This window comes from Pelobates fuscus, chromosome 12 (genome assembly GCF_036172605.1).
Source record: "Pelobates fuscus isolate aPelFus1 chromosome 12, aPelFus1.pri, whole genome shotgun sequence".
In the NCBI taxonomy this organism is placed as follows: Eukaryota; Metazoa; Chordata; class Amphibia; order Anura; family Pelobatidae; genus Pelobates; species Pelobates fuscus.
In genome coordinates, this window is record NC_086328.1 from 133,703,164 (window position 1) to 133,716,246 (window position 13,083).

Genomic DNA, 13,083 nt, shown 5'->3' on the forward strand with positions numbered 1-13,083 from the left:
AGTGTATTTTATTTTAATAATTGTTAGTTAAGTGTTAGTTATTGGGTTCATTGTAATTGATGTTGCCGTTCAAATAACCTGCAGTATGCAGATAAAAGCATAGTATTAATTAGTAAGGGACAAGTTACATATACAAAGAGAGAGAAACCTATAAATGAAGGCATACATTAGTACGTAAAGTGGCATTGCACAGCCGTGAACAAAAAGTGGCATGCTACAGGAAGAATTAGTTATTACATCGTAATGAACATGCTATATATGGCTCATTAATACTTGGTGGAACTTAGATATTCCTGCAATTCATTGTTCATCGGTGTAAAGCATATATATCTATTGATACATATCTTTACATCATTTATGTATGTATTGTATATGTCGTGTAGGTAAGTTTTGTATTATTTTTTTTATATAAAAGGTTGCTTGCATAAATAATTTTGGGTTCAAATGTTCGCATTTAAAGACTGTACATTAACAGACAAATCAAAAATATACTGCTTATAAAAAAACGCTGCATGCTATACTGAAGCATAAAAATACATATTTTTTTCTGAAATTGTATGCATATATTTCATAAACGTATAAAATGTACAATTTATCCTAGCTACATTCAGATACTAGCATGACGTATGCAGTAGAAATGACATATGTTCAAGGAATATTTCTTTATACACTCCTTTATAAGTTTTTATTTTTTTTGGTCTTCAACTTTAGCTTTCTGCTCAAAACAACGATAGTTTCATCTTAAAGGGGAACCATGGCTAAAATAGAAGTTTCTTATTTAAGAAATGCTTGAAGTCTACTTGTTTATTCATTTTTTTATGCATTTATTATATATTGCCAACAAGTGCTAATGTTTCCGATTGTAATATATTATTTAATTCAGCAATATCCACTTAAATAGATTTTACCTGCTCATTCCACAATGCAGACCCAAGTAAGCCTTAATAATTCTCATTGTGTTCCTGTAACATTTAAAAATATATATTTTTGTGAATAATTTTATATAACATTCCATGTAAGCTACCAATTGATTTCAATGATGTGAGATTATTCAAGTCTGGTTTTATATTCCAGCTCTTAAAAAAATATAATTTAATTATGTCAATACAAACAAATGTTTTTGGGGGATAATGATGAAAATAATATTCAAGACGTGGACTAAAAATAGGTGGATTATTGAGAATAATTAACTGTCTAACAATGCATGTATAATCCAGCATACGTACGCATTCATAGATTAGGGTGTATAATCCTTGGGTCCTTGCCTTAGGCACATATGACAACCAAGAAACAAGAGAGTACTATGCAACACCTATATTTACTATGACTGCTTGGTTTCAATTCATCTACGTTGTTGACCTGGAATTGTTTTGAAATGTGGATATTTTTTTTTCTTGACTTGGACAATAATTAGGTAGATCTACCATTTAAACCATGGTCAATAGGTCGAAAAAACAAACAAAAGTTACTGTAAATTATAAAAGCAAAGTTATTTTGCATGATTTTAAAAATGATTCATTATGAAGCAGAGGGGTCACAAATGCCTTATGAATTTTAGGTCACAATGTCCATTGTCGTGGGGCATTGCTGCTGACATTTGTAATGTATTGGTTCAGTGTGGGGTAAATTTGCAATGGATTGCCTTATACTAAACCAGTGCCTAAAGAGGTCTTCAAAGGGACACTATAGGCACTTAACCCACTTCTGCTCATTGAAGTAGTCTAGGTGTAGTGACCCTGTCCCCATATCCCTGCAATGGTAATTATTGCAGATTCTGAGATACTGTAATAATTACCTTGCACAGCTAAGACTGCCTCTAGTGGCTGTCAATCAGACGTCCACTAGAGGCACTTCCTGGCGGTTAGGTAACTTTAGATGCCTAACTGACACTGGACATCCTCACATGCCGCATTAGGACATCAATCATCAGTCTATTCCCCAAAGGAGATTCTAAAAGGAAGCACAGTATAAAAAAGTGGATTGTGTAATTGATTGTGACACCATGTGACCTTTTATCCTCCACTCATAATGATATAAACAAATCTACAAATAAAGTAATGGTTGAATTGTATCTGATTTCCTAGTTTCACCTTCATATACTTAAAAACACATAAAAAGGCATTCACTGGAATTCTTTTTTTGAACTTGTGTTTTAGCCAGAGGTTCCATTTAAGTGATTGAATAACTGAATTATTCTGCATAGTTAATAATATTCCAACAGTGGTTTTCCTCTTGAAAAAGGTTGTTTCTGTTTGAAAACTCTTTTTTTAAGGAGACATTAACCTATAAAGTGCCATGGGTGAGGGGAACTCAATGTGTCAACCCGTTTTGTCATGGTTAAAAGCTTTGAAAAACAATTGTCTGACTTTATGTACAAGTTGTTTGGTTAAATATTGTAGGCAACAATACATCAAAAAATACTTCACACAGACTCCGAAGTGAAACAAGTTCCTATTGGCTGCTTGATTGATATGAATTACTGTTTCCATATTCCTGGGTGTTACATCGTTTTCCACCAGTCCTTCTTTATAAATGGAAGTATCACATATAAAACTGTCATTGGGAGAAAGTGTCGGTTCTTCTCAAATTTCACGCAGCGACTTGACATTGGTAATCGGATCAATGTGTTGTTCTTTCCTGGGTTAGTTCTGGATTTGTAATTTGTTAGATGGGTCATAGCAATACAAGTGTCTTCAGTATTCTGCATATTTGTTCCAGTTTATCTATTTTTGTTTCATTTGTAATGCTACACCCAACCTTACAAGGCAATCACACACACACACACACGCACACACACACACACACACACAAACTCATCCAATACACAGATATGCACATTCGCTTATAAAACATACACACGCTTATTTGCCGGCATATATAACACACACCATACAAATTATTAACACACACAGACACCTGTATATACACATACAGACATGCAGCATCATAAACATACATACAGGCATCAACAAAGGCACTCACATACATGCTGACATAGACACACACATGGCTGAACGTTCCCATTGTAAGTACAGTACTGCTAAAAGAGTCCAGTCATGATCTCTACATGCATCTCTGATCTCTCAGTACACATACAGTCACCACAATTAATTCAGGCACATACAATCACACATTTAATTGCACACCTTCTGTGTATCATATAAAGTATGTCCATCTCTTGTGTCTATATATGCTCCCTATGTAACAGATTCTTTGTGCAGGGGGGAAATTTTGTGCAACTAAGGCCATTCGTGGTTAAGGTGCTTCCCATTCTTTTTTCTTTCTCGTTGTAAGTGTTCCAGTTCGGCTTCATACATCATTTCCTGGACCAGGTACTTTTCTCGTCTCATTCGGTCACATAAATCTTTTGGCATATCGGGGATCAAGTAAGCAATAAATGACTTGATTCCAAATACAAGGTGCTAAAAAAAAAAAAAAAATCTATTTTATACACATAATTTTACGACCCTTTTACATCAACTATTCATCTCTCTTACTCTCTCGCTCTCCCTCCTGTGAATGTGTTAAACCCCCTATAATAATAGTTTATTATGCTTTTTGTGTCCATCAATGTACAATGCAAGTCATTATTTAAGAGGCCCGTTGGATAGAAGGTCTAGCACATAGCAGTGAGACTTGGCTTTTTCTGAACTTCTCACAAGTGGAGAAGTCCATGAATATCCCCCTGGGACTGTCTAAGGCTTCTAACCAAGTTGCCACCGTGCCAATGCAATCAGAAGACCTGTACATTAGGGCAGCTTTAGGGGCTGCAAGAACACCCGGTACATGCTGATCACAACTTGTAGCAAGCTATTTCTGGATTACTCAGTCTTGAGACATCCACCAATAGGTGCTCAGGGACTGCCAAAGCATTGGATCTTTGTGACAAGCTCTCTAAGTGTTCCAATGTCTGTCAGCCCATGTTAGAGGGTAGCAAGCAGTATCTGTGCTGGTACATGATGAGATCAGCCTCTACAGGGCTATTGACTAGCGAGTCAGCTGACAGATTAGATCACAGACTGCATGATAACCATGGTTGCTAATCACAGTAATCACTTGCATTACCGAACAACTAAACTCACACAGCAATCAGTGGGGTTAGTTAGGGTAAGGATTTGCATAAAATAGGGTTAAATAAGTAAGAAATAGCATCAAATGTCATCATTTAATTAATTAATGTTACTCTCAGCAGATCGCCAGCTGCTTGGTGGCAGAAATGGAAGAAGGCTGGGGGGGTGGGGAGGTAATGGTATCAGGTGCTCAAGCAAAAATATCAGGGTTAAACCACTGCTAAATGATGTAATCTCTGACGGTAAGGTGGTAACTTCTTCCTCAAAACATCTTAAATTAGATAAAATAACTGTGTTCCTATATAATAATATATGTTATAGTCATAACAGATCTATTTGTGCAAAGGGTTAGCTTTAAAGCTGCAATTCCCTTCTTCAACTATTCATCCAATAACTTCCAACAAATTTAATACATTTAAGGTATATTGGACATTTTAACAATCAAAACTACATGGTGTCATCTTTTTATTATTATAAATATAAATAATCAGAAGAAAGCCCTGCCTATCCTTTAAAAAACAGTATACAGTATGTACGGGTGTTTGCCCTAAACACATGGAATCTCAAAAAAACTTGTTAACCTTGGTTAATAATTTGTATGACTTTCTTTAGCTCTTCCTAATTTTACATTTACAGAACCATTTTTTATATTCTTTGGAAATACATATTTATCGAAATACATGAACACTCCCAGTGCTCCGGATTGAATCCAATACACTTCATAGAAACCTGAATAGAAAATATATGAACGGTCAAAGATTTCTCCTTATATTTATTTGTATTACTCTGTTGGACTTGTTCAGCCTGAGTGAATTGACATGGCTGATCAAGTCTAACCGTGGGGCCTATTTCTAAACATGTCTATGCTGCCATCCATTATACCAGGTATATATCTGATACATGCTCTTGTAAACATTCAATCCTTATAATACAAACCTCAAAAACTATAATGAAAGCTAAACGTGCAGCAAGAACATGCCAGAACTGCAAGGTAAATTCATATGGATTAGCACTCCATGGTGGTGCTCTGTAGTCTCTGTATCTATGAGTAAAAGAACAGAAAGTTAGTATACAGGTAAACTATGGCTGGATACCACATCGATGTAAGAACAACTTTACTGACTCACTTATAAAATCATTATGTGCTTTTCCAATGGAGAGACTCTATTCATCTCTTGCTAGGTGGAGAGCCCCCTGGTCTGGTCTTTTCCAATATCCGCCTCCCAACCTTACCGTTTTTCCTAAGGATTGTCCATTTCTACTTCTCAAACGACAAGGAAATTGGAGATCTTTTGGACAAGCACATTCCCAACAATGGCTTTGATTTAATATTTTTGAGGAAGCTTTTCAAATGATTATTATCAATGATAATCAAATGATTCAATACTATTAGAAAAACGTTCAAATGATTTATCTATAGATGTCTTAATTAAATGGAAATGTTTGTAGATAAATAAAAAAAACAGACCAGGGGACTTACCACCTAGCAAGAGATGCATAGAGTTTCTCCATTGGAAAAGCATATTATGATTTAATAAGAGTCCGTTAACGCATTGGTGTATACTCTCAATCATCAAGAAAGGGAAAAAAAATCAATAATTGTGGCAGATTCATAAGATACGCAGTTATTACCTTTAATTTCATACAAATTGAAACAACACGTTCACATCCCTGGTCATTGCACAATATGCAAATAAAATTGATACAATGAGAAATTAGCATAAAAATACTCTTATTATATACGTTTACCTGCAATACCCAGAATATTCAGGTCCCAGCTCACTTAGATCAAATATAGATAAACTGCTGTTTACATAACCTCTCAGACACCTTAAGAAAAAGGAAACATATGTTTTATTATGAGTATTGATTTGAAAACTATGTTCATATTTTTCTCTGTAAATTAAAAAAAACAAAAAACATGTAAAAATATTGAATTATTGCATTGTTACGTCAAGATACCTATTTATTTGATAACTTTGAAAAAAAAACTGTTCTGGCTTTAATCTTAAAAAAAAGAAGAAAATTATGCTTCTTATTTATTTTTTGTATTTTATTTTTTACATTTTTTTTAAAATAGGTTGATTGCAAAGTGTGGGTCCAAATAATATGCATAAACCGCTAACGTAATATACTATATTTACTAAGCCAGGAATGGGAAACCTTAAACCAGAGGTGTCTAAACGGTAGATCCCCATATTAATAAAAAAAGAGCTTCCACAATGCTTTGCCATTCTAAAGGTATTTTAAAAGCATGCAAAGCATCATGGGACTTGTAGTTCCGCATCTGGGGAGTTACCTTTTGGAAACCCCTGCCTTATAACCAATATAGGAATAGTAGTCCATCTACACTATCGTGCCCTAAAATGTTCAAATCCACAGTTCTCAGTTAAAGAATAATTCTGAATATAATATCTGAATAATACAATGTTTGTTCTCTGTTAAGCACTTCATACTGTGAATAGGTTCAAATTACTTTTCATTTCTGTAGCCTTCATCTATGCACGGCCCATATTTGAACGCATAAACAAAGCGAGGGATATAATCAGATGTAATCGCAATCACAAAGGCGTTAGTTATAACAGCAAGAACCCCAATTCCTTCCAAAATGCCATACCAGATACCTACGACAAGAAAAACCAAACAATACAGGGTTAATACTCACTCATCATAGCATGCAATATAGTTTGATATGTATGTTATAAAGCCAGTAACGGTGTTTGTTATCACGTTTAATACAGTAGGATGGCACAAACTCATATGTTTATAGATGACGAGCAATAAATAATACATTTATTGTATTTAATCTATGCAAATCTATGCGTTTCCTAATTCACTGATTACACATAGATGAGAGTTGTTTATAGCCATGGTCAAATGCTCAATAGTGTAACTACAGATTTCGTATGTAGTGCTAAGATGTTCTCCTGTGACATTAATGCCGACTGTAACTCTCAATCACGGTATCCCGGCACCTTATGGTCACGTGTAAGAGATTAGTGAGATGAAACTGCCCTTTCGTCATTTCTGGCTTTGACTGTCCTGTGACTCTGGTAGCATTTATTTTGCAATATCTTTAATTCCAGAAATAGCAGGTACAGCATATTTGCCCACTTAATAGCATTTAGTATCAACATTTTTCTTATACTGCTTAAAAAGGCTTTATCTCATTGGTGTCACGGTTCTCCCCATGCCATCCAGATGGCTAGGCATGGCCACCCCACTGGTGTCTTAAACGGGATTTGATCCTGGGTCCTCTATTATCCTAAGTCTGCTTTTCTGCCTCTTAGCCACTGCAGAACTTATTCTATTAGTGAGGTTCTAGCCCTGTTTTCCTTGCCTTGTCTGCAGTGTTAGGGGGCTGGACCTATCCTGTGTCTACTACCTGTCACTTTAAGTCCACCTGAGGCATCTTGCAAATCAGCTGCTATTTATCCCGGTATTTAACACTGTCTCTCCCTGAGGGCAGTGTCAGTTCATTGTTTCCTGTTCCTGTAGCCGTTTCTGATTTTTCCTTGAGTTCCAGACTGACTTGGCTTATTACCCCTGCTTTTGGATTATTCGTAATTGTCTGTTCGCTGCCTGCCCTGACTACACGCCTGGATTTGCCCTGGTCTGTTTCTACATACCTGGTTATTGTTCCTGTCAAGCCCCTGTGCAGGGGTGGGGCAGGGATATGCTGCCGAGGGCGGGGCAGGGATATGCCGCAGAGTGCGAGGCCCCTCCAGGCTGCCCTGCCCGACCTTAGAACGCCTGTGGCCGCTGGTCTGCAGGTCCGCAGCATTGTGCAGAGCTGCAGATCTGGCCAATCAGAGCGTTGCCGCAGGTTACCACGGCAACGCTCTTACCGGGTCTCGCGAGATACATGGTCTGCAGCTCTGCACAACACTGCGGAGCTGCAGACAGGATACCACCACCGGACCACTAGGGAGCCCACACTGGACCACCAGAGAATCACAGAAGGTATTTAGTCCGCCTCTTCCTCACACCATCACCCACTTCACACACATTATTACCCCCCCTCCCTCTCGCCATCCTTCACACCATCACACCTCCTTCACACCATCCCCCTTCACACCATCAGCCCCTCTCCTTCACACCATCAGCCCCCTCCTTTGCACGATCACCCCCCTCTTTCACACCATCACCCTCTTCCTTCACACCATCACCCCCTCCTTCACTCCATCAACCCCCCTCATTCACTCCATCTCCCCCTCCCTCTCACCATCACCCCCCTCTCTCTCACAATCACCCCACATAAACCACATTGTATCATATTTATTTTGCTTCATAACATCAATATCCATTATAAAATCAGGAAAAGGTGGGCATGGATGCTGAGCTGATTTGGTGGTGCAATGGGCCACTTGACCTAAGACTGCCAGCTCTCCCCTGCCCCTGTGCACAGATCCACAGCCCAGTGGGCTTCTTACCTGGTTACCGTGGGCTGTAATTATCTGCAAGGGTGAGCAAACATCTCTGCTCTACGGACTCCAACCAAGGTAAGCCCTTACAATTGGTTAAAAACGCTTCATCTCATTAGAGCTGTTATTCTGTTTAATTTTTAATGGTTTAATGCTGAATGTGAGTCATCGGCAGCCCATCCCCTCTGTGCTGCATTAGGCCGAGCAGCAATCGGTAGCAGTGATTTATCTTAGAGTGTCATCTGACTGCTTTCATCCTTTCACAGCCATTCATTGCTGGTATGAATTGGCATGTCTAAGGAAGTGTGCAATCTCTGCCTTAGTCATACCTCCAGTGGGGGCGGGGTTGTGGGACCCAGGGACCCTTATTAAGTGGTAAACTGCCCATAAATGGTTTAATATGGAATGACAGTATTAGGGCACCTTAATTCATTGCAATTAAATGGTTTAAGTGTCTAAAGTGCCCCGTTTAGTTTTTAAACTTTTCTAATAAGTGCTTTTCTTAACATTGTTGTTTATTTTATCTATCAATCTCAAACTTTACATAATAATGTATTTTTGCTTTTACCTATATCAGTAGCTCGGGCTGGCATGGGTCTTCTCCACTGAGTAACAAATTTATATGCGTCTAGCCGTATCTCGATGATATTGTTTAGCAATGCAAGAAGAGGTGCCAAGGGGAATGCAGCAACAAAGATCGTAGTGAAACCAAACTGAATAACTGGGTAAAAAAGGTAAAGGTCATATTATTATTATGTTTAAATGAATCTGCATATAAGACATAACATACTAATAGAAAATGTCAAATTATCTTGATACATGTTTTGTATTGTCATTTCGCTGCCACCAATTATAGTCAGAGTCCTTCTTCTGTTATGGACAGAGGCCAAGAGTTTTTGCCAATAGGAAGTGACTTTGAAACCACATTAATGCATACTTCACATAAACAAAAGTAGTTACAATCAACACCTACTTTGGCCAGAACCACAGAATGATGTTTAGTACGGATTGTTGCCAAAATTCACATAATAAGATGTGCAATAGATTTACAACAAATTAACTCTTCAAATGAAACAATGTCTGTGAAGTGCCTTGTCCTGGAAAATCTCTTTACTAATGTGTAACGTATCAATGTGTTTCCCTTTTTAACACAATATACTGGGACATCCCCAGCTGCCTAGTAAAACATGTTTTAGCACCTTTTGCCTTATTATTAATAGAACCATATGTCATACCAGCCGCTGAACGTTTGGTGTATTCAGCCACGGACTATAAAAACGGAATATATTCGCTATATAATGCAGCTGATGTGGCCTTAAATCTGTAATTCACTTTGAATTCTCACTTTGGTGAATAACTCGGTATGTTATCTCTAAACATTAACCCTAAACTATACCATCACTAACCCATTAACCCCTACAATCTCCTCACACCATCACTAAACATTAACCCGACACTATACCGACACTTACCCACTAACTCCTACAGTACCCTCACACTATCAACAAACATTAACCCTACACTATACCATCACTAACCCATTAACCCCTACAGTACCCTCACACTATCAACAAACATTAACCCTATACAATACCATCACTAACCCATCAACCCCTACAGTGTCCTCACACTATCACTTAACACTAACCCTACACTATACCATCATTAACCCATTAACCCCTACAGTACCCTCACATTATAACTTAACATTAACCCTACACAATGCCATCACTAAACCATTTACCCCTACAGTACCCTCACACTATCAATTAACATTAACCCTACATGGTACCATCATTAACCCCTACAGTACCCTCACACTAATACTTAACATTAACTCTACACTATACCATCACTAACCGATTAACCCCAACAATATCCTCACGCTATCACTAAACATTGATCCCTACACTATACCATCACTAACCCATTAACCTCTACAGTAACCTCACACTATCACTTAACATTAACCCTACACAATGCCATCACTTACCCATTAACCCCTACAGTACCCTCACACTATCAATAAACATTAACCCTACATGATACCATCACTAACCAATTAACCCCTACAGTACTCTCACACTATCACTTAACATTAACCCTACACTATACCATCACTAAACGATTAACCCCAACAATGTCCTCACGCTATTACTAAACATTGATCCCTACACTATACCATCACTAACCCATTAAACCCTACAGTGTTCTCACACTATCAATAAACATTGACCCCTGCACTACGTTAAATGTTAACCCCTGTAACCTACACTACTCTAACACTAACTTAAAAATATCATGTAATATAAAAGATATGTAATGGAAAATCATGTAATAGGGGAACATGACATCACCCTGGCATTCTGGAGACATTTATGATCCACTTGACCTTAGTCGTGAGGTTAATTGTGACATTTCCAGAACATCTCAATGGCATTATTTTTGATAATGCACAATTCGCCATTACGTATCCTCCTACACTCTGTCTATCTCGCTCTCTGTGCTGGGAGGTGACTTTAAAAGATTTGTCTTTACAGCCTATGAATATCTCATCTCATGCTTATCCTCCTTTCAATGGCAATATGTTTCAATAAATGCCATTTTCTTGGAGCACGGTATTTTGTCATCTCAAAGTTTCATTCCCTAAATATGCCAGTAAATCAAGATGTCTTCATAGACCTTCTTAAAATTATTTTAAATAAAAATATAAACGACTTGCAAACTAAAGAGCACTTACAGATTCAAAACAAGTTTGTAGATGCAATTATTTATTCATAGAAGTTATTTTAAATTAGTAAAATATTTAAAATAGGACCTGTCAGTGACGCATCTGTGAATAGCAAGGAGCCCTTCCAGGAACCAATATATTTTAGGATTAACTAGTCAATAAAATAATGTATTGTATTGAATTATCTTTATTCTAGAGTTTGTCATCCGGTCTACCTCACTATACTCTTCCAGATTCCCACAGTACATATAGCTTAATAGCTCAGATTCAGAAATTCAACTATTTACACTTTATAATAATTTGCTGATGACATACAATATTACCTTGTGACTATACTTTGAAATATATATTTTTAAAGCATTTGCTAGTAATTTTAACAGAACAATAATACACAGATAGATCCTCACTCTCTAAAAAAATCAAATCATTTATTGTACTGTAATGGTGGCAAATTTGTTCACATATGTTACATTTTTATTAACTTTGAATTTAAAATATTAATTACATATTTGCTAAGTAGCATGTTTTGCTTCCCAGGGATATAGTAGAAACTAAAGAAATCAATATGTTTGCAATAAATCCAAGCTACATGACACTACAATATAAAGTAAATAAAAATAAATAAATTACATCACAAAAAAATGCAATGTAAACAGAAAGTAAAAACCATAATAGCGCAAACATATCATATAGTAAATATTTAATAGGGCGAACATTTAATAGCACAAACATTTCATATAGTAAAAATATAATAGGGCTACATTTAATAGCACAAACATATCATATAGTAAAAATATAATAGGGTGAACATTTAACAGTGCAAACATATCATAGCGTAAAAATATAATCGTGTGAACATCTAATAGTGCATACCCATTTCTAAATATTCTTCCATGAGTCCATGTGCATTCATTGGCTGCAGGTTCCAATCCTTTTCCCACTGGGGTAAGGTCATTTTACTTTCTACAGTCTGTCCACCTTTCTTGATCTTTCTCCGAGACCACCAGTTCTGCAGTAAGCTGAATGATTTAATAAATTAATCAACGGTTATTCTCTTACACATTACTGCAATGGTTTATTGTGTGAACCTATGATGCTGTAGTCAGAATGTGAGCACTAGTTACAGACAAGTTTAGAAGCTTCTTATGGTCTTCCAACATTTAATGTTACTGAGACAGGTGGTTGTCCATATTAACTAAGTTAGTCCAAACTTTAATCAAAAAACCTTTGTTGCACTGCAACTCCCCAACTAATTTGAGGCCTGGCCTTCTAAACATGATGACACAAGTAGACTAAAAAAGCATGTTGACTGTTGCTTGACCAGCCTACAATAATGCATACTTCTTAGATTTGAGATGAAGATTCTAGCTTTAAAATACCATTGATGACTTGAGAAAGCAATCCACACATTTTGGGTTGGGTGCAAGCGCTATTTAATTCTCTGAATTAAGATTATTTAATCCATAGATTGCAGTCGTTATGTCTATTTTGGGGATAGTACTTCACTTTTGTCCATCCCTGTCTCCCCTCTTAACAAAACCCCAAACATTTTTAGATTGGTCTGGCATAATTAAGGACATGGTCATAGATGCATTTAATCTCCTCCTGAGCTACGCATAAAATTACACAATTTGCACTCTCTATAAGGTGTGAGTAGTGTACACAAAGCTACAAGTTACAATATAAAGACATACGGATATCCAAGTTCCATAAAGTTATTCCACATCTGCTTTAGGACCATGATAACTCCCATTTGAAGGCAGAGGTCTATGAGACAGCCACTTGGATGACACTGAAGATAAATACAAAAATCAAATAAGTTGGGTAAACTGAATATTATGTACACAAACTTTATTGC

The 13,083-nt window shown here is 36.9% G+C and overlaps 1 protein-coding gene across 2 annotated transcripts in view; it reads right to left on the reverse strand.

Moving 5' to 3' along the window:
• Positions 1-2,140: 2,140 nt before the first annotated feature.
• ANO3 (anoctamin 3) overlaps positions 2,141-13,083 on the reverse strand; it is a 349,289-nt gene continuing 338,346 nt past the window's right edge. For both annotated transcript variants that reach the window (XM_063438288.1, XM_063438287.1), the window contains 7 exons: positions 12,920-13,017; positions 12,099-12,244; positions 9,063-9,215; positions 6,547-6,694; positions 5,820-5,900; positions 5,007-5,112; positions 2,141-3,422 (listed from right to left, as the gene is read on the reverse strand). In XM_063438288.1, coding sequence (XP_063294358.1) covers positions 3,240-3,422; positions 5,007-5,112; positions 5,820-5,900; positions 6,547-6,694; positions 9,063-9,215; positions 12,099-12,244; positions 12,920-13,017 — 915 coding nt within the window. In that variant the 3' untranslated portion in view covers positions 2,141-3,239. The remainder of the gene's footprint in view (positions 3,423-5,006; positions 5,113-5,819; positions 5,901-6,546; positions 6,695-9,062; positions 9,216-12,098; positions 12,245-12,919; positions 13,018-13,083) is intronic.